The sequence below is a fragment of the Ictidomys tridecemlineatus genome, chromosome 2 (genome assembly GCF_052094955.1).
Source record: "Ictidomys tridecemlineatus isolate mIctTri1 chromosome 2, mIctTri1.hap1, whole genome shotgun sequence".
Taxonomy (NCBI): Eukaryota; Metazoa; Chordata; class Mammalia; order Rodentia; family Sciuridae; genus Ictidomys; species Ictidomys tridecemlineatus.
This window is the reverse complement of record NC_135478.1, coordinates 72,528,462-72,552,947: the sequence shown is the minus strand read 5'-3', so window position 1 is coordinate 72,552,947 and position 24,486 is coordinate 72,528,462. Positions and strand designations below refer to the sequence as shown.

The 24,486-nt window shown below is 43.9% G+C and overlaps 2 protein-coding genes across 3 annotated transcripts in view; both read right to left on the bottom strand.

The window, feature by feature from the left end:
• The window catches only part of Ppil2 (peptidylprolyl isomerase like 2), a 39,687-nt gene extending 35,791 nt beyond the window's left edge, over positions 1 to 3,896 (bottom strand). For both annotated transcript variants that reach the window (XM_078038833.1, XM_005334480.5), the window contains exons 1-2: positions 3,743 to 3,896; positions 287 to 336 (exon numbers count right to left, since the gene is read on the bottom strand). In XM_078038833.1, the coding sequence (XP_077894959.1) occupies positions 287 to 336; positions 3,743 to 3,774 (82 nt within the window). In that variant the 5' untranslated portion in view covers positions 3,775 to 3,896. The remainder of the gene's footprint in view (positions 1 to 286; positions 337 to 3,742) is intronic.
• A 297-nt stretch (positions 3,897 to 4,193) lies between these two features.
• Positions 4,194 to 23,748, bottom strand: LOC101971249 (uncharacterized). The gene is made up of 6 exons (XM_005334567.4): positions 19,759 to 23,748; positions 19,390 to 19,513; positions 15,900 to 16,099; positions 15,181 to 15,251; positions 14,816 to 14,920; positions 4,194 to 4,859 (listed from the first exon to the last, which is right to left on the bottom strand). The coding sequence occupies exons 1-6, from the start codon at positions 19,978 to 19,980 to the stop codon at positions 4,685 to 4,687; spliced, it is 897 nt and encodes a 298-aa protein (XP_005334624.1). The 5' UTR covers positions 19,981 to 23,748; the 3' UTR covers positions 4,194 to 4,684.
• Positions 23,749 to 24,486: the final 738 nt, after the last annotated feature.

Sequence of the window (24,486 nt, the reverse complement as noted above, 5' to 3'; positions counted from 1 at the left end):
CAGCAACTTAGTGAGGCCCCCAAGCAATTTGGCAAAACCCCATCTCAAAATAAAAACCAAAATGTTATTTTAACCTATGTTTTGAAAAATCCCCACCAAGATAAAACATGTTCTCCTATGCTGATTATATTTCCTCTTTTGTGGATTATGTCCTCACTCCAGTTGTCTATTATAATATCTGTGTTCTTGTTAACTTTTCATTTTTACAACTCACAGTAGAATGAAGACATCATTCCTTAATACCACCCCCATCAACCATGGAAAACAGAAGAATTTTATACTTTACCTGGCTTCTTGCCACCATAGAAGTGAGTGTATTCAGCACAGGTAATGTACCTGAAGAAGAGAGAAAATGTTACTATCTCCCCTTTATAAAGATGACAGAATCTGTGAAATAAGTAACTGATCGTCATAGAGATGACAGAGTCTATGAAGTAAGTAACTGATGATGTAATTGTGGCTTATTCAGCAAATGCTTATTAAAATACCTGCTAAATGTGAGGCACATAGTGATAAACAAAGCAGGCAGAAGCATACTGAGACAAGTAAATAAAAACCAACAGTCCTTCTTTGCTCTGAAAGAAAAAAACTGAATTTATGAGAAGAGCTGACATGAGAAGGAGCTGGGCACATGAAGATCTGGGGAAGAGCTTGGTAGGCATAATATGTATGAAGGCTTAACGGTTGGGTTTGTACCAAAAACAAGACATAACCGAATAATAATAGGAAACAGATGAAGATAAAAACATGGGCAATGACCAATCACGGGAGCTACACAGGCCATGATAAAGACTCTGGATTTGCCCTAAGTGGGAAGGGAAGCTATTGGAGGATTGTGAATAGGGCCCTGACATGATTTAACATATGTCTCAAAGCACCAGTCTGGCTGCCGTGTGTAGGAAAACAACTGAAAAAGGTTTCAGAACAAGAGGTGACCACAAAAGTCCAAGAAGTTAGATATACCAACTTCACCTATGGAGGACTGGTGGACAAGGTGGAAAGTGGTCAGTTCCTGAAAGAGCCAGGACTTCCTGATGGACAGGAATAATGAAAGGCATCAAGGCCAACAACCAGACCTCTGACCTGAGCAGATGCTTCTAATGGAACCATGCCCTGAAAAACCCATCCTGAGTTGAAAACATCCTAAGCTAAAAATGCATTTGATACACCTAACTTATTGGTCATGACAGATTAGCCTAGTCCACTTTAAACATACTCAGGACACATACATTAGCCCACCACTCAGCAAAAATATCTAACAAAAAGCTTATTTTAGGGCCTGGGATATAGTTCAGTGATAGAAGCCCTCGTAGGAGGCCTGAGATCAACCCCCAGCAACATACACAAACACCAAAAAAAGTGTTGAATATCTCACATAATGTAAACCCCCAGTACCAAAAAAAAAAAAAAAAAGTCAAACATCAAAGTATGGTTTCTACTGAATGCACATTGTTTCACACCATCATAAAGATGAAAAATTGTTAAGTTAACTCACAGAAGGTTAGGGACCATCTATAGTGATATAACCACTGAAATAGGGAGGAGGTCAGAGGTTAGGGTAAAAAGATGAAAATCAAAAGTTTTGTTTAGGATGTGTTATAATTTGTATCTGGAATATCCCTCAAAGGCTCACGTGCTGAAAGGCTGGTCCTTAATGCAGCAATGTTCAAAAGTAGAGCTTTTGGGAAGTGATCAGATCATGAAGGCTGAGTTCATCAATGTATTAATCAACTAACTGGTTCATAATTGAATGTACTATTGGGAGGGCGTAGAAACTGTAGGAGGTGAGGCCTAGTGAAAAAAGTAGGTCACTAGGGGCATGTCCTGGAAGAGCATATGTTGTCCTTGGACCACTCCTTGATCTGTGCTTCCCAGTTGCCATGAGGACAGCAGCTCTGATCCACCATGATGTTTTGCCTCATCACAGGTCTAAAAGCAATAGAATCAGTTGACCATAGACTGAAACTATGAGCCAAAATAAACCTTCCCTACTTTAGTTCTCAGGGATATTGTCATAGTGACAGAACAATAATAATATAGAGAATATTAACTTTCAGGTAGTACCATGTACTGGTAATCCCTGCTACTCAGAAGGCTAGCTAAAACAAGAGGATGATGAGTTCCAGGCCAGCCTTGGTAAAATGCTTATATAAAAATATATATATATACAGTATATACAGTAAAACATATACAGTATACAGTAAAATGCTTATCAAAAAAAAAAAAGGAAAGAAAAAGAAACTCCCAGACATCTACCAGTTCTTCTTCACAGGAAGATGTCAAGTAAATAGCTCACTATGGAAAGATAAAGAAATCAACTTTGGCTGGGCCAGCTACACATGCCTGTAATCCCAGCAGCTTGGGAGGCTGAGGCAAGAGAGTTTAGAGCCAGCCTCAGCAATTTAAGGAGGCCCTGTACACCTTAGTGAGCCCCTGTCTCTAAATAAAATACAAAAACCTGGGGATGCGGCTCAGTGGTTAAGCACCCCTGGGTTCTATCACTGGTACCAAAAAAAAAAAAAAATCAATCAACTTCAACTTATGGATGACTGAGAAAGATCACTCACAGACAAAATAATGGGGAAGAAACCTATGAGGTCTGAGAGAAGAGGAGGAAGGCCCAGGAAAGGAAACTCAAGAGAGAGGACACTGAAGTAGATGGAAAACAAAGCACGTGGGAATCAAGACACTGAAGAAGGATTTCAGGAAGGAGTAATTATTGTGTTTTAGGCTTCTGAGAACACCAGATTTGGCAACACAGAAGACAACGGTATCTTCACAAGGGCTGTTCTGGGTACAAAAGTCTGACTGAGGTGGTTTCAAGACACAGCAGAAAACAGCAAGGAGACACAAGACTTTCACTTGTTAGGAACAGAATCAAAGAAACATGGTGGTAGCTGGAGGAAAGGAAGGGACACGGTTGGCTTGTTTTTATTTTTTTCTGGTACCGAATTGAACCCAGGACCCCTTATTTATGAGCTACATCCCCAGCCCTTTTTATTTTGAGAAAGGATTTAATTCAGCCTCGCAAAATTACCGAGGTAGGCTTTTAACTTGCGATCTTCCTGCCTCAATCTCCCGAGTCGCCGGGATTACAGGCGTGCGCCTCTGCGCCCGGCTGGCTTGTCTTAAACTACAGACTAGAGATGTGTAGGCTAAGTGTGAACCAGCATCCAGGGAGACTGAAGATGCAGGAGAGACTACTAACTAATGCAAGAGCAAAGCTCACAATGGGTGGCCGGGGCGGTCCCAGGCAAATTCTGAGAAGTAAAGGAGACGGTTCAAATCGAGCGCCAAGGCCAGTGTAAGGGTCGCGCTCAAGAGACCATATCAGGGGGCTGGGATGTGGCTCAAGTGGTAGCGCGCTCGCCTGGCATGCGTGCGGCCCGGGTTCGATCCTCAGCACCACATACCAACAAAGATGTTGTGTCCGCCGAGAACTAAGAAAAAAATAAATAAATGTTAAAATTCTCTCTCTCTCTCTGTCCCCCTCTCTCACTCTCTCTTTAAAAAAAAAAAAAAAAAAAAAAAAAAAAAAAAAAAAAAAAAAAAAAGAGACCATATCAGGGCTTAATCCAAGCAAACCGTGGTGGTTGGAGGCTGCCTGGAGAAGGGGGTGGGAATTTCCGGAAGTCACAATTTTTAATGGCCTCTCGACGAACTCTGAGAAACAGCAGCGGCGCTAAATCAGGCAGGGGATTGAGCAGAGCGTGGCGCCAATCCCAGCTGAGACTCAACTTACATCTTGTCCTTCTGGTGCTGTCGTTTCCCCATGGCAGCGGTGGCAGCAGCAGAAACAGCTAAAGCGAAAAAGTGACCGCCTACCACTCAGATCCCCAAGCCTCCTCGGAGTTTCCTCACCACTTCCGGGTCTTGCAGACCCGCCCCGGAAGCGGCCTCTCGGCATGCTGGGTAGTAAGGTTCTTGGGCACCCAGTGGGTAGGCTGGAACAGGGCGCGGCCAGTCTGAGCGCGGGGGTTCTGGCCTTTAATCTCTCAGAACCCCATCTTCTTGGGAACCTCTGAAGAGCCTTCTCACCTGCCCAGACAAAACTCAGTGTCGTCCCTGATCAAGCCCAACCTAAATTCTCTGGTCTTTGAAAAAGTCTGGTGTCATGTTGGGGGGTGGGGATTGAGACCGAGACCGACAAAGAAGGGACGGGGATTGAATTTAAGGACGCTTTACCACTGAGCTGCAATCCTAGCCCTTTTTATTTTTATTTTGACGCAGGGTCTTCCTAGATTACCCAGGCTGGCCTCCAATTTGAATAATCTTCCTTCAGCCTCCCTAGTCGAAGGATTACAGAGGAGTGCCCTCACGCTTGACGAGACTGAAATCTTTAATCCCACTAGCCTCCACTCCACTTCTATTTGCCTTCCAGGCGGAGGCCTACAATACAATGACCATACTGTGAGAAATAAAGCCTAGTGGTTCATTTTCATAACAGTGTTCAGCCTTAATTGGATCTAATTGTAGCCCTTCCCTTTTGCCCGCCCTAATTCTTTAATTAGCCTATCAAGTAGATTGTAACCCCGAACTCTTCCAATCAGAGTTAAGGGCAGCGCTTTGATAGGTTAGCCATTTAAACCAGTGGGATTGCACAACTCCTAGGGAGCCCACCACAAGGAAGGCATCTCCATGGGAACTTTATTCATTCCACAAGTCATGGTTTGTAGGAAAGAAGTTACGGACTCCTCTTGTGGAGCACGGACTCTGCACTGCCAGGGTCATTCTCTGAGTCGTCTTTGGGTCTGGGAACAGGCTGGAACTTGAGTAGGACAGGCGGGGTGAAGATGGAAGCCTTCACAGCAGGGGATGGAGTCTCATCACTGTTGAGAGAGCCACTACAAGCTGAGGTCCTGCATGGGAGACATCCAACACATGCCATGAGGTATGACACCAGCACACAGGACTGCCAAAGGTACACGTGACAATATCCTAAGCTGCAGGATGGCTCCCAATACTACTTTGAGAATGTTGGTTGCAGCAATGTTTGTGACTTTAAAGAACCAATCTAAGTGTCCAGGAGAGAACAGCTAATTGAATCATGGTATAGCCAGGCTGTGAAGTTTTCTAACCTGTTTAAAGGAATGAAGGAGATAGCCAACAAATAAAAACATTCCAATTGTTTATTAATGGGAAAAAAAGTTGAAAAGTACACACAATATGACCCTACTTGGGTTAAAAATTAACTAGTGTGTTGGAACCACCATTTGACCTAGCTATCCTACTCCTCGATTTATACCCATAGGACTTAAAAACAGCATACTACAGTGACACAGCCGCACCAATGTTTATAGCAGCACAATTCACAAAAGCTAAATTGTGGAACCAACCTAGATGTCCTTCAATAGATGAATGGATAAAGAAATTCTGGTATATATATATATATATACACACACACACACACAAGGGAATATTACTCAGCATTAAAAGAGAATAAAATCATGGCATTTGCAGGTAAATAATGGTGTTGGAGAATATCATGCTAAGTGAAGTAAGCCAAACCCAAACCCAAATGCCAAATGTTTTCTCTGATATGTGGATGCTGATCCATAATGGCGGTGGGGGGAAGCATGGGCGGAATGGAGGAACTTTGGATAGGGCAAAGGGGAAGGAGAGGAAGGGAGGTGGCATGAGGGTGGGAAAGATGGTGGAATGAGATGGACATCATTACCCTAAGTACATGTATTCTCATACAAATGGTGTGACTCTATTTTGTGTACAACTAGAGAAATAAAAAAATTGTGCTCTGTATGTGTACTATGAATTGAAATACATTCTTCTGTCATGTATAACAAATTAGAAAAAATAAATTTAAAAGAATTAACTAGTCTACTTGTGTGTATAGACACAAAATTTTTGGAATGGCACATAAAAAAAACTTCTTAGCAGTGGTATCTTATATGTATTTTCTGTGTGAACTTTTCTCCATGGAATATGTTCTGACTTTTATTTTTTCCATTTTATTGATTGATTGATTGTACCAGGGATTGAACCGAGGGGTACTTAACCATTGAGCCACATTCCCAGCCCTTTTATGTGTTTTATTTAGAGACACGGTCTGCTGAGTTGCTTAGGGCCTCACTTAATTGATGAGGCTGGCTTTGAACTCATGATCCTCCTACCTGGTTCCCAAGCCACTGGGATTACAGGCGTGTGCCATTGCACCCAGCTTTTTATTACTTTTTTTTTTTTTTTTAGAGAGAGAGAGAGAGAGAGAGAATTTTTAATATTTATTTTTTAGTTTTTGGCGGACACAACATCTTTGTATGTGGTGCTGAGGATCGAACCTGGGCCGCACGCATGCCAGGCGAGCGCACTACCGCTTGAGCCACATCCCCAGCCCTGCACCCAGCTTTTTATACTTATTGTTTTAGGTACTAGGAATTAAATCCAGGGCCTTCCACATGCTAGGCAAGCACTCTACCACTGAGCTACACCTTTACCCCTTAAATTTTAAAAAACCAATTAAAAATAACCCATATTTTGGTGATGACACCGTAGTATCATAACTCACTCAGAAAGTAAGATGTACCAAGAGCCTAGAAGATAGCCACATCAGTGCAATATTTCCACACACAAAAACAGTTGAGTAAATGATGTTCTGATGTTCTATTCATACCATGGAGTATTTTGCATTATTATTGGTGAACCTAAAGATATTTTTAATGTTGTCGGAAGAAACTAATATGCTAATATTGTCTACAGAACTGCCTAACAGAACACTCCCAATCTCAGTTATACAGAAAACGATAACATGTGCACATACACACATGTCCATGAAAAGAAGCCTTGACTAAAACAGAAATATAATGGTTGTTATTTCTGGAGTTAGGAATAGGAGGGGATCTGGTGAGTCTTTTCTGTGTGGGTTTCATATTGTCTGCAAGTAAACCTATTGCCTTTAGATTCTAAAAACAAATAGCTTTCTTATTAATTTCCATACCCTTTCCCTTGTAATTATATTTTAGGGGGTTCATCTGAAATTCAGAAACAGCTTGGTATATAACAACTTTAATGCCAGCCCTGAATACACTAGTGGAAAACTAGAAGTTAGTCTTGTATCTCCCAGTGGAATTAAATAGTGAAGGTACTACATACACTGGATGGCTATTGCCCCAATCAATGATGCTTGTGTTTAAAACAGTCCAGAAGGGGCTGGAGTTGTGGCTCAGTGGTATAGCACCTGCCTGGCATGTGTGAGGCCCTGGGTTCGATCCTCAGCACTGCATATAAATAAATAAAATAAAAGATCCATTTACAACTAAAAAAAAAAAAATAAAACAGTCCAGAAGCATTCAACTGCCAGGATTGTAACATATTAAGTGACAGAGGCAAGATTTTTTTTTAATGAATCACATATAGATAAAACTATGCCTAGAAAAGACTAGAAAAAGATGATCATAGTCCTGCTCTGTGACTTCACTCTGAAGACCTAATGATGGTCAGTGCTTCATTTTGAAATTTTGTTTTGTAACATTGCAAAAAACCCTTCTGTCACCCAGCAGTCACCTTCGCATCCTTCCCCCAACTTGTCTATTTCTTGCATTTAACTATAATTCATGAATATACAGAAACATGTTTAATCATATTTATAATTTTAACAGCCATATAACATTCCATAGTTATATAAATACATATTTGAGCTATTTCCATATGTCCTCTTTTTAACTGATGTTGACATAAATATTTTTAAACAAATGGCTTTTTTCTTTTCTATTTTATTTCCCTGGAAGAAGTTTCCAGATTTGAAAATACTGGGTGAAAGAGTTCAGGAATTTCTGTTTTCTGATTATGTTTTGAAAAGACTTTCTTTCAAGAGAACTAAGCCTAGCCAGGTACAGGGGCACACACCTGTAATTCCAGCTACTGGCAAATTTGAGGCCAGTATGGACAACTTAATGAGACCCTGTCTCAAAAAATTAAAAAGGGCTGCGGGTATAGCTCAGTGGTAGAGTGCACCTGGGTTCAATCCCCAGTACTACCAAAAAAAAAAATTGTATTTATAAATATTGGGTTGTCTCCTCAGCCCCCTTACCCATAATGGGGATTGAACCCAGAGGGGCTTAACCATTGAGCCACATCCTTTGTCCCCCTTTTTTTAAAAAATTTGAGACAGGGTCTTGATAAGTTCTTAAGGTGGTTTTGAACTTGGGAGCCACTTGGGAGCCTCTTGTCTCAGCCTCCCAAATTGTGGGATTGCAGGCATGTGCCACCGCACCCAGCAACAACCCAATATTTAGAAATGGGCAAAGAATCTTAATAAACACTTCTCCAAAGATATACAAATAACCAATAAGTACAGGAAAATGCCTCAACAACATTAGTCATCAGGGAGATGCAAATCAAACCCACAGTGAGAAACACTTCACCTCATACCCATTGAGATGGTTGTATTAAAAAAGACAATTAAGTTGTGTTGCATATATATAGTAGGCATCTATAGTCCTAACTACTTAAGAGGCTAACTTGGGAGGACTGCTTGAGCCCAGGAGTTCAAGACCAGCCTGGGCAACATAGGGAGACTCCATCTTTAAGAAAAACAAAGAAAACGTAACAATAAATAAATATTGGGCAAGAGGTGGAGAAATTGGAAACTTCATACATTACTAGTGGGATTATAAAATGAGGCAGCCACTATGGAAAAAGTTTAGTTGGCCCAGCAATCCCACTCCTAGGAGTATACCCCAAAAAACTAAAAACTATGCCCTCACGAAAATTTGTACACAAATGTTTGTAACATCATTGTTTCCAGCAGTCAAAAATGTTAAAAAGTCTAATTCCTATCAACTGATGAATGGCTCAATAATAATACAATGGAACATTATTCAATCATCAAAAGAAGGTATTAACATTGCTACAACAGTCACACCATGAAAACATTATACTGAGTGGAAGCACCCAGATACAAAAAGCCATATATAAGATTCCATTGATATGAAATATCCAGATCTACACAGAAGTAGATTAGTACTTGCTTATAGCTGGTAGGTAGAGAACTGGGGGTGGCATCTTAGGAGTGCTGTAATTTCCCCTGCAACATGAACATGAATATTCATATACAAGTGTCTGCTGAGTCCCTGTTTTCCATTCTTTGAGATATATACATATATAGAGAAGTGGAATTGCTGGGTCACATGGGAACTCTGTTTAACATTTTGAAGAACTGCTGAACTGATTTTCACAGTAGTTACACTGTTTTACATTATCACCAACCACATGTGGGTTCCAATTTCTCCACATCCTCTCCTCAATACTTGCTAATGTTTTGGGTTTTTTTTTTTTTTTTTTTTTTTTGCTTTTAAATTATAGCCATTCTAGTCTATGTAATATGTTATCTTGTGCGGTTTGTTTCATTTTTTATTTAGTCTCAGGAATTGAACCCAGAGGTGCTCAACCACTGAGACACATCCTTAGACCTTTTTATTTTGAGACAGGATCTCACTAGGATGCTTACAGTCTAAGTTGGTGAGGCTGGCTTTGAACTTGCAATCCTCCAGCCTCAGCCTCCCAAGTTGCTGAGATTACAGGCATGTGCCATCGCACTGGCATTTTGTGGTTTTGAATTGCATTTTCCTAATAACTAATGTTATTGAATATCTTTTCCTGTCTATTGGTCATATATCTTCTTTTGTATATCTTCTTTGGAATATCTAATCAAATCTTGTGCCCATCTTCAATTGGTTTGCTTTCTTTTGCAGGGGTTGCTTTTTCATTGTTGAAATGATTTGCAAATACTACCTCCCATTGTAGATGTGTTTTATTTTGTGCAAGTTTGTGTGTAACGGGGAAACGAATGTAGAGGCACTCTACCACTGAGTTACATCCCCAGCCCTTTTTAAATTTTATTTTAAAACGGGCTCACTAAATTGCTAATATGAGCCTTGAACTTGCAATCCTCTTGTGACTTGCTGGGATTATAGGTGTGCACCATGGTGCCCAGCATGGATCATCTTTTCACATTCTCTTTCTGAGCTACATCTCCAGCCTTTTTTAACTTGAGTCAGGGTCTCATTAAGTTGTTTAGAGCCTTGCTTAGTTGCTGGGGCCAGCTTTGAACTTGTGATCCTCCTGTCTCAGCCTGAGTCATAGGGATCACAAATTTGCACCACCACATGAGCTTTTCTTTTTTTCTTTTTAAGATGGAGTCTTGCTATGCTGTTCAGGTGGCCTTAAGTGATTCTCCTGCCTTACTTTTCCAAGTAGCTGGGATTACAGGCATGTATTACCATTTGTTGCTGGGGACTGAACCCAAGGCCTCACCCATGCCAGCCCCTCACTCTCTTCTTTCGTAGCTGAGGAAAATATTTTAAAATTGATGGTGATGCTTACACAACTATAAAATACAAAAACCCATTTAATTAATAATTGTGGCTTGTATTGTATGCTATATGTGTTATCTGAGAAAAGGGGTTAAAAAGAGACTGGAGAGGGGCTGGGGATGTGGCTCAGGCGGTAGCGCGCTCGTCTGGCATGCGTGCGGCCTGGGTTCGATCCCCAGCACCACATACCAACAAAGATGTTGTGTCCGCCGAGAACTAAAAAAAAATAAAATATTAAAATTTCTCTCTCTCTCTCTCTCTCTCCCCTCTCTCACTCTCTCTTTAAAAAAAAAAAAAAAAGAGACTGGAGAACCGGGCACAGTGGGTCACACCTGTAATCCCAGTGCTCAGGAGCCTGAGGCAGGAGGATTATGAGTTCAAAGACAGCCTCAGCAACTGTGAGGTACCAAGCAACTTAGTGAGATCCTGTCTCTAAATAAAATACAAAGTAGGGTTGGGGATGTGGCTCAGTGGTCAAGTGCCCCTGAGTTCAATCCTTAGTACCCAAAATAAAAGGGACTTGGGGTGGGTGAGGGGTGGGCTAGGGTTGTGGCTCAGTGGTAGAGCGCTTACCTAGCATGTGTGAGGCACTGGATTCAATTCTTAGCATTGCATATAAATAAATGAATAAAATTAAGGTCCATCAACATCTAAAAAAAATATTAAAAAATAAAAAAGAGACCAGGCCTCAGGTGTGATGGCACACCCCTGTAATCCCTGCTACTGGGGAGGCTAAGGTAGGAGGATCACAAGTTCAAAGCCAGCCTCAGCAAATCAGTCTTAAAATAAAAAATAAAAGGGGCTGGGGATGTGGCTCAGTTCAATCCACAAAGTTCAATCCCTGGTATCCGCCCGCCCCCAAAAAGAACTAAGCTTATGTGGTAATATTTTCATAGCTAAAAAGAGTTTCTTTCTAAAACCTTGTTTATACAGTCTTCTCTTCACTTTTTTTTTTTTTTTTTTAATTTAAACTGGTGATTGAACTCAGGGGTAATTTACCACTGAGCAACATCAACATCCCCAGTCCTTTTTCTATTTCTTATATTATTTTCAGATAGGGTCACCCTAAGTTGCTGAGGTTCTTGCTAAGTTACTGAGGTTGGCCTCAAACTTGCAATCCTCCTGCCTCAGTCTTCCCAGTTGCTGGGATTTCAGGGGTATGCCAACATACCCAGCTACTTTGGGCTTTTTTTTTTTTTCTTTTCTTTTTTGTAGTTGGACACAATACCTTTATTTTATTTATTTATTTTCATGTGGTGCTGAGGATCAAACCCTGGGCCTCACGTGTGTTGGCGAGTACTCTACCACTGAGCCACAACCTCAGCCCCTACTTTGGGCTTTTCAATAGCTATATAAACACTCACCCCAGCAATCTCTGCATTTATATTTTTCATTACAAAAGCAGCCAAAAGCACTTTTAAAGATTAACTTATTATTTGGGGTTCTCTTAGGTAAACTCTCTGTGAGAAACTATGTGATTTTCTTACATATAAATCACAGGATTTGGGATATAGTTCTGTGATCCAGTGCTTGCCTAGCATCCATGAGTCCCTGGGTTTGACCCCCAGCAGCACCAGCACCAGCACCACCACTACAACATATCCATGGAAACTGGGTGCAGTGTCACATTCTTGTAGACCCAGCTACTTAAGTGGGTGAGGTGGAAGGATTGCTTGAGCCCAGGAATTTAAGGCCAGTTGGGCAACAAAGCACATTTTTTAAAAAGTGGCTGGGTGCAGTGACGTACACTTGTAATCCCATTGGCTTGGGAGGCTGAAACAGGAGACAACAAGGCACTAAGCAACTCAATGAGACCCTGCCTCCAAATAAAATACAAAATAGGTCTGGGGATGTGGCTCAGTGGTTGAATACCCCTGAGTTCAATCCCTAGTACCAAAAAAAAAAAGTCATCTGAACTCATTCATTGCTAGTAAGAATGCAAAATGGTCCATTTGCTTTGGAAGGCAGTTTGGTAGTCTCTTGCAAAACTAAACACACTCTTAGTACATGATCTAGCAATCATGCTCCTTGACATTTATTCAAGTTGAAAATTATGTTCACATAAAAACTTGCACTCGGATATTTATAGCCAATTGCCAAAAATTATATGCAACCAAAATGTCTTTAAGGAAACAAACAGGTAAATAAAATGTGATACACCCAGGCAAAGGAGAATTTTTCAGAGAAGTAATCACATGATGAAAAGACATGGAAAATGTTCAAGGGCCATTGCACACACACACACCCCCCAAAAGACATGGGAAACTTAAATGCATATTATCAAGCATAAGATGCCAATCAGAAAATGCTCTTTTACTGTATGACACCAACTATATAATGTTCTAGAAAAGGCAAAACTAGGGAGACAGTAAAAAGATCAGTGGTTTTCAGGAGTGGGGGAGAGGAAGGAATGAATAGGCTGAGCACAAAGGATTTTCTGGACAGTGAAACTGCTCTACATGATACCATAGTGAAGGATTCATGTCATTAATATTTTGTCTAAACTCATAGAAAGCGCAACAGCAAAAGTGAACTCTAATGTAAACTAGAAGGTCTGAGTATTAATGATGTGTCAATGTAGGTTCATCAAATGCAACAAATGTACCTCTCTGGTATAGTATGTGGATAGTGGGGAAGACTATGCATTTGTGGAGGTAAGAATCTCTGTACTTATTGGTTAATTTTGCTGTGAGCTGAAAACAGGTCTAAAAACTAAAAGCTAGTGTTTGGGTTTTATTTTGTTTTTGTTTTTTTTTTAAAGGTACACAATGAAGCAGTCAGTCTAAATCACTCTGAGGGCTGGATATGTTGACTCCTGCCTGTAATTCCATCAATTTGGGAAGCTAAGGCAGAAGAATTCCAAGGTTAAGGCCAGTCTTAACAACTTAGCAAGGCCTAAGCAACCTAGTAAGACTCTGTCTCAAAATAAAAAATATACAGGGCTAGGATGTTGCTCAGTGGTTAAGTACCCTGGGTTCAATCCCAGTACCAACAACAATAATTATAATAATAAATTACACATGGGCTGGGGTTGTGGCTCAATGGCAGAGTGCTTACCTCACACATGAGAGGCACTGCGTTCAATCCTTAGCACCACATAAAAATAAACAAACAATGGACTGGGCTTGTGACTCAGTGGTAGAATGCTTGCCTTGCATGTGTGAGGCAATGGGTTTGATTCTCAGCACCATATATAAATAAATAAATTAAATAAAGGTCCATCAAAAACTAAAAAATATATTTTTAAATAAAGAAATAAACAGGGGCTGGGATTGTGGCTCAGTGTTAGAGTGCTCGCCTAGCCTAGCACATGCAGGGCGCTGGGTTTGATCCTCAGTACCACATAAAAATAAAAAAATAAAGGTATTGTGTCCAACTACAATTTAAAAAACAAAAATATTAAAAAATAAATAAATACATAAAATGTATTGTGTCCATGTATAATAAAAAAAATAATAATAGGGCTGGGATTGTGGCTCAGTGGTAGAGCGCTTGCCTAGCATGTGTGAGGCCCTGGGTTCAATTCTCAGCACCACATAAAAATAAAATAAAGGTATATTGATGACTAAAATAATAATAATAATAATAATAATAATAATAAATTACACTTGGGAAATACTTAACATTGCAAGTAGAAAAGGCAGGTGATTTTAAAAACCTACATTCAGTGAACTTGTGCTTTGCAAAACACATATATAGAGCATGGGAGGAATAGACGAATCTATATAGGGCAGAGGGGTGGGAGGGGAAGGAAGGCGGCAAGGGGTTAGCAATGATTGTGGAATGTGATGGACATCATTATCCAAAGTACATGTATGAAGACATGAATTGGTGGGAATATACTTTATATACAGAGATATGAAAAATTGTATGTGTCTATATGTATAATAAGAATTGTGATGCATTACATTGTCATGTATTTAAAAAATAAAAGCAATTTTAAAAAACCCACATATATAACAATCATAGGGCTGCCTCGTTTGGCAGCATCATTCCTTTTCTGTTGGAACTTCAGGTGGTTTGTAACTAATTTCTCAAAATTACAAAAATTGGGAAGGGATAATGACTTTTCTGGCAGCTCTAATTACATTTAGAGTCATTCCCAGAAATGGAAATCATAAGTAAGATTTATTTGGCCAGGCACAGTGGCACATGCGTGAAATCCCAGCTACAGGGGAGGGTGAACAGGAGGACTGCAAGTTTGAGGCCAGTCTTGGCAACTGAACAAGACCTTGTCTCAAAAAAAAGGGCTGGAGATATAGTTCAGTGGTAACACTTCCCTAGGTTCAATCCCCATTAACACCCCCTCCACACACACACTATCTATCTATCTATCTATCTATCTATCTATCTGTCTATCTATCTATCTATCTATCTATCTAATTTTTTGCATAATTCTACAATGTCTGTTAGAGGCAAAGTGTGGATATACTGGGGCTGGGGCACAGCTAGAATTTATCTGGCCCAGAGAGGCACAGAGACCTGCTTACCAGGGGAAGCCAGGGCAGTGAAGCTTATGCGCACTGTTTCCAGCCAAGTATGAGAAATGGAAGCCTCCGGGATTGAGAACCAAGGGGGTCAGATCAACCATGTGGCTGAAAAACAGGGCAGAGATGGGATTTCAGGCCTGGACCCCTCCCCAGCCTCAACATGCTGATCTGTGACACAGGCTTGAGAGTCTCATACAGAGTCTAGACTCCTCTGGGAAATGAGGACAATAATCACTGAAGACCATGGTGAGAATTAAGTGGAAAAAACAAACAAACAAACAAAAAACAACCAAGTTTGGTTCCCCAAATGCCTCCCACAAATGCTCCTTTTTCATTTCCCTAAGCCCAAAGTAAATTCCCTCCACCTCTTTGGGTTTGAGGACAAGCCATTCCAGTTTAATTTCACTTCAGACCTTGAAATGTTCAATTTCTCCATCTGCAGAAAACAAAGGAAATCTCAGGACAACTGTAGGGATCTCAGCATGCAGAAAAACAATCCTTATCAAATAACTAGAACTATGTGACTTTCATTCATTCAGCAGATATATCAATACCCACCTTGACTTGGCAATTTAGGGATACAAGGAAGAGTATGGGGAGGGACTGGCAGCTGACTGAGGAGATCCTAATTCAGCTTAGGGGATTTAAAGGGCTGCCTGGAGGAGGAAGGACCTGAAGTGAGATACACAGGATAAACTGGAGCCTGGAATTCAGGCAACATGGGGATAACACTCATGTGAAGAGGCAGTATGAGGTTAAAGATGTGGGAGAGGCCTATGGTTTTCCACCTGTCCTTTGGGAACCCCTGGATCCTGTGAAGGGCAGCTGGGGTTGCCTTGCTCACCTGAGGTCAAGAAGGTGGAGCTCTGTGCCTTTGACCTCCACCAGGACCCCTCAACCAGAGCAGCCCCCTTTTATCTGCTTCATCCACTACTGTTCTACCCAAGACCTTGACTGCAAAGAGGGTTCTGCAGATATCTGAGAGCCATGGCTATGGGCCTGGGAGAGCAGTAGATTGTTCTGAGCAGGGGGACAGAGACTGCCCCTCCCAGGACAGCCTGGAGTGGTGGACACTCCCACTGACCGACTTGCTGGGCAGCGGAGAGAAAGGGCCAAAGACCCTGGGCATAGTATATACAGGGGGTGATGGGGCCAGTACAGAGGCCATGGTGGTAGCAGGTGGTGGCAGCGGGGTTGGTGGCAGGCATGGGGAGGTTGACCGGTCCCGTAAGAGGATGGGTTCTGGTTTCTTCAGTTTGGGCTTCCTTTTCCTCTTCTTGGCATCTGTGACAAAAGGTGCCAATGAGTACCTACCCCAAGGCCAGACCAGGGTAGAGTAGAGGCCAAAAACAATGGTGCAGGGTCTTCACACCATTCCCCCAGCAAGGAAGAGAAGGTACCAGGGACAATACCTAGGGCCACCATGACAGGCAATAATATGCACCATCTGACTAACCCCACACCCTCATGGAGAAAGAGTACATGGTCTTTATCTTATAGGTGAAATCAGAGCCTATGTTTGATAAAGCACAGGCAGGATCCACAACTGGGTTGTCTGACTTCAAGGGCAGAATTTCATGAAAAGTAATGCCAGAGAGGTGGGCTTGGCCTGTACAGGTGAGCCTGCCATCTACCCCCCAAGCATTGCGGAAAGCTGTCTGCCAACACCTGCGGGAGTATCTAGACCCCATTTTGAGCCCATACCAACACCCAGTCCCTGGGTCTGGGATGTAAAAGAAGAGTGCTTCCTTCACGTGGAAACCTACATTGAGGAGATCTTAAAGATGGGCTCAGGGAAGGCATCTTTGAGGGATAGGATCCTGGGCCAGCCTCCTTTCCTCTCTTTTAGGTTTTCCTACTGCATTCAACTAATCTGGCTACTTCTACTGTTTAAAGTTGGAGATGACCAAGAAAGTAGGTGTTTACAAGAGGCTCATATACCCCATCATATAGCCCATTACAGGTCTATGCCTATACAGGGGGTGATAATACCAGCATTTTGGGAAGCTGGGACAGCAGGATTACAGATTAAAGGCCAGTCTTAGCAATTTAACAAGACTCGTCTCAAAATTAAAAATAAATAAATGAAAAGGGCTAGGGATGTAGATCAGTGGTACAATGCCACTGGATTCAATCCTAGTAACACACACACACATGTGCACACACACAAATACACACACACACACACACACACATACACACATACAGGGGGAAAAAAAAGCTCATTTGCTGTCATAATAACTACCACCCAGCAATGGCCTAGAGGCTAAGAGCCTATGCTCCAGACCAACTACAGTCAACTACAAATTCAGGCTCAGCTACTACCTACATGATCTTGCACATATCATACATGTCAGCTAACTTCCTTAAGTGTCTATTTTCTATAAAACAAAGAAAAAGGACATTGAGGTTACTTGGGGAGGGGGCTATACGTGTTATTGGTCTATCAAATGAATCGGTGATACGGAAGACTCACATGTAGCACCACACAGAAGTGGAAATCTCCAAGTGAGCCTTGTCTCCTGATGTGATGCTGAAGGAAGTTGCCTCACCCTAGGGTAGCAGATCTCCAAATATACCAAGTAACTCAACTTGAATCTAATCAAGGCTTTAGCCTATTTAAGGAATAAAGGCAGGCTGGGCACAATGGCACATGTCTATAATCCCAGTCACTCAGGAGGCTGAGAGAGGAGAATCACAAGTTGGACTAGCCTCAGCAACTTAGTGAGACCCTGTCTCAAAATAAAAAGTAAAAAGGGGCTGGGGATGTAGCTCAGAGGTAAAGCACCCCTGAGTTAGATCTCCAGTACCAAAAAGAAAGAACAGAAAACAAGATGAGTCACCAGAGGATGTCACAGTTGAAATCAATGACATGGAGGAAAGAAAAGTGGAACCATCTCCCCTTAAAGGGGATTTCAGCTAAACTGGTCATGGATCCTCATTTGCCTAAGGCAAGCCCAGTTTATCCCTGCCATCCTTGCGTGATCACAAATGTATCAATATGGACTCAAATTGTATAGTCATCCAGTGAAAAAGGAAGGTAAGGGCTGGGGTTGTGGCTCAGCGGTAGAGCCCTGGCTTAGCACATGCAGGGCACTGGGTTCAATCCTCAGCACCACATAAAAAAAAAAATATTGTGTCCAACTACAACTAAAAAATCAAATAAAAATTTTTTAAAAAGAAGATAAAAGACTCAATGCCTGATCACTTCTTGCCATTTTAGCTAAGATCAAGTGTAGAGGCCTAATGCCTGAAAATAATGTGTGGACCTCAATGGATCCTGACATGACAGACTGAGTGTATCACTAGGAAGATATGACTATATTTCAGCAAATATTGTGGGACTGTTGTGAGTTATGTCAGAAAATATCTTAAAAAAAAAAAACCTAATATGCATGGACTAGTAATATAGCTCTGGGGTAGAACACTTGCCTAGCATGCATGACCCCTGGGTTCAATCCCCAGTACTGCAAACAATAAAAAAAAAAAAAAAAGTAATATAATAAAATAAAAAATAAAGATGCATACAGCTGAAGGGTACAGAACATTGATAGGTGCTTAGCATGAGCAAGGCCAGGGGTTCAATCTCTAACATAAATAAATTTAAAAGTTAAATAAATAAAATTGAAATGCATTCTACAGTATTCAAGAGGTACAATGACAATAACTGAGATTTCATTTAAAATATTCCAGGAAAAGGCAAGGGGTGCAGGACTGGGGATAAAGCTCAGTTGGCAGAGTGCTTCTCTTGCATGTAGAAGGCCCTCGGTTCAATTCCCAGCACCATTAAAAAAAAAAAAAAAAAAAAAAGGCAACGGGTGCAGAAAGTAAAAGTATCATGTCAAGATGGGGATAGTAGGTGAGGCTAGTGACAGATACTAAGATGTTTACTGATGTCTCTAGTTTCATGTATATTTACTTTCTTTTTCCTTTTGGGGGTGGGGGCAGGGAATACTGGTGATTGAACCCAGAGGTTCTTTCCACTGAGCTACATCTCCAGCCCTTTATATTATTTTGAGATAGGATCTCATTAAGTTACTCAGGTTGGTCCTGACTTTATGATCCTCCTGCCTTAGCCTCCCAAGTCACTAGAATTACAAGGAGGCCCCACCATGGCCTGGCTATATTTACTTTCATAAGAGTAACCACTTCCAAACACAGGGTCAGAGAAAAGTGGGTCCTGTATCAGATTTGATGGGTCAGACACTGCCGGCTACCCTTCACTCAACACTCCAAAAACATACTTCAGAGGCTCTTAGGCTAAGGAATGTGAGATAACTCGTTCAGGATCACAGCCAGGAAGAAGCAGAGCTGGTGAGTTGCCTAACTAACTAATCTAACTAGAAGCAGTGTTTCTCTCCCTGGATGGGGCCTGTACCACCTGCCTGCTCTCTTCCTGCTCTGGATAAAACCTGGTCCAAAAAAGGCAAATACAACAAGAATGGGGATGGGCACCTCAAGTGGACCTGAGCTGGTCACCCAATTCTCCAGCATTGCTGAGGATGTAATGGGCATATGGAGATGCCTTGGGCTCAGATTCCCAGAGCTCAGCCTGGGCAGAGATTGGGCCTCACCCTGGGAGTACAGGTGCACTCGATGGATGCTCCTTTTCAACTGCTCCAGGCGCTGGTGCATCTCTAGGGTGCCCATGCTGTTACACTGGTTCAGTTCTCCCTGGACAGCACAGATGAACTTCGCCTACAACAGCGGGATAGGCAGGGGAGGAGGATACCAAGGAGTCATCTGCCCATTCCTCTCTAAAAGCTAGGTAGTCTTGATTTCTGGAAGACCCTCATAACAACCCCAACTAAGCCCAACAGTGCCCTCCCAAACCCATGGTACCCCACAAAGTCCCACTCTCCTCGGAGCTCCACCCTAAGGGGGAGCAGGCCAGGGTGGTCACTTCTCCCACCCTCCTGGTCCCCACCTCCTGCAGTGCGCACCCAGATAAAGGAAAGGAGCCCGCGCTGCTCGCATTCGGTCTGCTTGCCCTTGCGCACGACCCTCTCCGCCAGGGCTGGATTGCGGTCAAGAGTGCGGAAGAGGCGGCGCAGAGAGCGTTCTGTGTAGGTTGCTGCCTGTCTCTCAAAGTCCTCCTCCGAAATGAGCTGGCAAAAGGTCACACTCTGGGGAAATTCACTGTCAAACTCATCCAGGACCTCCATCCTAAACCGGCTGCTGGTGGTGGAGCCGAACTGCCTGGGAACTTAGCGGTCGTTGGGGCCAGGGCGGCTGGATACCCAAACCGCCCGGAGGCGAGGTGAGAGGACCCCTCCCTAGGACCAGGGCTGAGATCACCAAAGGCAGAGGGGTCCCCTTACGGGCCGCACCCACTCTCCCCTCCAGCTGCGGTGCAAGTTCCCTGTTCCCTCTCTGACAGCCGCAGCCCCCTCCCCTGACCCACCCCCCAATAAATCAGCGGGGAGGCAAGGGGAGGGGCCAAATCCCCTGTGACTGTCACACGTGACAATGCCCAACCCTCTGGGCATGCGCTGTCACATCTTCCACGTGGCCAAGGTAGCTGCGTGGTTAATAGTCCCATTCTGGGAGCTATCAGTCCTTTGATCTCCACTTGGTCCCTGCCCATCCAGAGGACATGGGCATCTCCCTAAATCTTGCCACTTCTTTAAGGCCCCAAACCCCTCTCCCAGCTTCCAGTCCCTTCTCTATCCCTGTGCTTCTTCACTTGGACAAGTACCCTGCCTGCTTCGCCTTCACAAAGGCAATGCCCATAGGATTTCACTCTGCCCCTGACTCCTCCAGCTTTGGATTTTTCATCCTATTCCTTTCCTGCCCTACTCTCCAGCATCATACACACACCTCCCGGATCTTACCCTCTTCAGGATCACTTCTTTGCTCTATCATTCTAGTTGCCTGCATTCTGGCCCCTTCTCGGTGTCTTTCCTCCTGACCCTCTGATGTATTTCCAAAGACCCTTTCTTCACCTTACAGTCTTTAACAGTTCTTGATGCTGTTCAAGAACCCAGAATTGACTTAACCCAAAACTTTGTTTCAGGCTCAACCTCCCTTGAATTCCAAACCCATATCCAAATGTCTGCTAGGGACAATTCTTGGGCATCTCACATGGAACACATCCAGATTGGCAAATAACTTCTTCCCCCTGAAACTTGCCTTTCTCCTCCCTCCCTTATCTGGGCAGTAGTTGCCCTCACCATCCATTCCAGCCACTAAAGAGAGGTAGTGCCCTCCGGAAAACCCTTCCATCAGCCCTGAGATTCAATGGAGTATATCTGAGAATTCAAAACAGATTTGTCTCCTAATAGCCAAACCACCAGCCCTCTAATTCCAGCTCTCTCCAGCATAGGAGGTAGTAGGCATTTCCTCCAGCTTGTAGGTCAGAGAGCAAGATGGAGACAATCAAGGAGGAACAGGGTCTATTTTGTGCATCTTGCCTAATGGTTCAGGCAGAAACTCAGTCAGATATACCTGAATTCGAGTCTCTTTCCTGCTTCCTGCCCCCATGTGACTTACAAAATGAATCTTTATTTTTAAATATATGCCTATTTTCAAACAGGACAAGCACCCTTTGAAGTTCAAAAAGACCTTTGATTACTCCTACCACATTATGCTAATAACCATGCTTCACACTTTGTTTTCGCTTGTTTGTTCATTTCTGGTGCTAGAGATAAAAACTAGAGCCTTGTGCACGCAAGGCACTATCACTGAGCTACATCCTTTTCCCTATTAGTGTTTTTAAAAAACATACTGGGCCCCTCCTCTGTACCAGATATTACCAAGAAAGATTTCACAAATGAAAACAACATATGGTCTCTGACTTCATAGGCTCCCAGGCCCCTATTAGGGACTTCAGCCACTGGAGAAAAATTGTGATCCAAAGGCACTGCTAGAAGCATATTCCAGGGAAGGTTTTCCCAAGGAGATAATGCTAGCCCTGAGTTCAAAAACCTTCCTCCAGCAAGAGCAGGAGATAGCTGCTTCAGCAGTAGGTATAGAATCTGCACATGAATGAGGGGTGGCCACTTCCCAGCAATGGCCCCTAGAAGCTAGAAGGGAGAATGGGCCTGAGTCAGGTAACCACGAGATCAAGAAATCCCAAGGGGTCAGGACTAGGAGTCAAGAGAAGCATTTGTCATTTCTCCTCATTCCCACCATGGATGCCAGGGCTTTTACTCCCCAGGACAGGATTAAAGGCAGTGTTCTAGTATTCTCTGCTGGGAGAAGGTTACTCCCAAAAGTCCATCTGGAGACCTGAGCCTCCTTTCTAGGAGTCAGGCTAGTATTAAAGGGCACATTGTGTCAGGTAGAGGTGGCCCTGCAAGCACACTTAGAATAAGGCTCCTTGGAAATTTAACTTCAGGTCCCCTATTCCAGCTGGGAAGGCAGACATGTGAGACACCTCACAGCCCCTTCTGCAGGATCAGGGAATATTTCCCTATAAAAGAACAAGCTGGCACTGTTGATGGGCCTCACCAGCACGTTTCTTTATCCCAAGTCCACCCATCTAAGATTGTCCCACTCCTGCTGATGCTCTGGTGTGAAGGCTTTCTCCTAGAAGGCCTATCTCACCCTCATTCCCAAACCCCACCCAAAAGAACATTTCTTTCTGAGCCTCATCCTCTTCAAACATTCAGGGAAGGCTAGGTCCCTTTTACCCCAACATGTCCATGGTTGATCTGGGTCTAAGCCAGGCATGCAAAGGATTTCTATTTCTCCACAAGCTCCTGGAGTCCCAAACTTACCTGGGGAGGCAAAGTGGAAAGATCTTCAACCAAGAGCCTTTCTGAATCTGAAGGCTCTTTGCACTTGTCCAGCATGATCAGGATGGACAGCTTGAGGGATGATCCCAAGGACCCACCCACCAGATCATCTCTTTGATGGATGGTTCAGTCCAATTCTAAACCCTTGCTTAATTAGTCCAAACACTTACCCTTTGAGTACCTCAGCTTTCTCAATTGAGAAGTTGAGTAAGGCAGCAAATACTCTTCTCCCCAAGTGCTATGAGCAGTGAGCAGACCTGACCGATGCCCTTTCATCATTGCACTGCTTCCCAGTGGCCCATAGTAGTGCAACAGGGAAAGAGTGTCGGGTAGGCCTGGCTTTCTTAGTGGTGGTAATGGGTGAGATCTGAAACCTGAAATGCAGGCCCATTTGGGTGGGGCTCTCTGCCTGGGGGAAGTGTGCCCTCTGACCCTAGAGGCCCAGGCCTGCCTAGACTCTCAAGTTTCCATGGAGAAGGGAGCAAACTGGGCAGGGGGGAGGGGAGGGCCTGCAGGACTAAGGAATCTGTCTGGAGGAAAAGGAAAGAAGAGGTTGTGGATGAGGGGCATTCCCAGTTCTGGTCCCAAATGCTTTGACAATATCATTGCACTGCTTCTCAGAGCACAGTAGTGCAACCTCGTCAGAGCACCTGCAACCAGCAGGAGGGTCCCATAGTCCTCAATACATGCAGGGTGGGAATTTCAACCACAGATGGGTGGATGAGGCCAGAACCCTTATCTAGGACAAGGGGAGAAGAGGATCTCATCAGTGTTGTCTCTCTTGAGGTCTTCAGAACCCCGGGGAACCCCAGCCTTCCCCAGCATGCTTCAGGTTGTGGAGGAGACAACCCAGCCCTGGAACAAGAGCTTATGGGACAAACCTCAGAGGGGGCACACACACAAAGGAGAGGGGCCCGCACTCAGCCACAGTCCAAGCCTACTAGCCCTTGGAGCAGGGTGAGTACAGTCCGATGACCCTGCACCCTGCCTTGGCCTGCGACTCCAAGAAGGGCGACCCCATTCCGGGACGATGCGCCCTTGCGGCTCTGGACCTCATCCTGGGCCTCTTGCCCCCAGCATGGGTTCCATATTCTGTCCTAACAGATTCTTATGCCCTAAGGGTCAGAACGGAGCAGAAGAATGGGGGGCTTCCCGCCCTTTTGGAGTTCCCTGACCAGAGAGGGCGCCAGGAGTCCTGATAGGGCCCCTCCGCAGGTCAGGCCAGACAGAGCCGTTCCCCGTCACCCCAGCCCCCACCCCCAGACCCATCTACTCACGCGGACAGATACCCCTTCCTCTCAGAGGGAAGGCAAGTCGCAGATTAGTGGAAGAGGGTCCTGGCCGTCGTTCGCCTCCGTAGTCCCCACCCCAACGACCCCGCACCTCGTGGCGCCCTCTCTCTCGCCGGCTCCATCTTTAACCCGCTGACAGTCGGAGGGGCCGGACCCCGGCCCCTTAGCATAGCACCGCGTTCATTGGCTGGCGCCGGCGCAGGGCTTTGCCTCCCGCACACCTATTGGCTGCTATCGGAGCGATTTCAAAATAGCCTCCGGGCTCGGATTGGTCTGGCGCCGCCCGAGTCTCAGGCTCCGTGGTTTTAACAAGGAGTTCTACAAACACTTTTTCCCCATTCATAACTTATCAAAAGGAACTTTGCCCGCCTTTTCTCAGCTCCAATCTCTGCAAGTTTTCTAGCGGTACCAGCTAGAGCGTTTTGAAGCTTGGTGGGAGGCGCCCGCCGCGTGGCTGAGCTCACCCGGGAGGAAATTGCGGCCACTGGGGAAGTGTCTGAACCTTTTCCCAAGTCTGCCGGTTAAGTGGGATCGTAGGCTGTTTCATAGTGTGCTGAGATTGCTCTCTGTACCTCTTGGATGGTATAAATCATTCGGCCGTGTTGGGGTTTCAAGAGATTGCGCTTTTTGCCCAACCTCA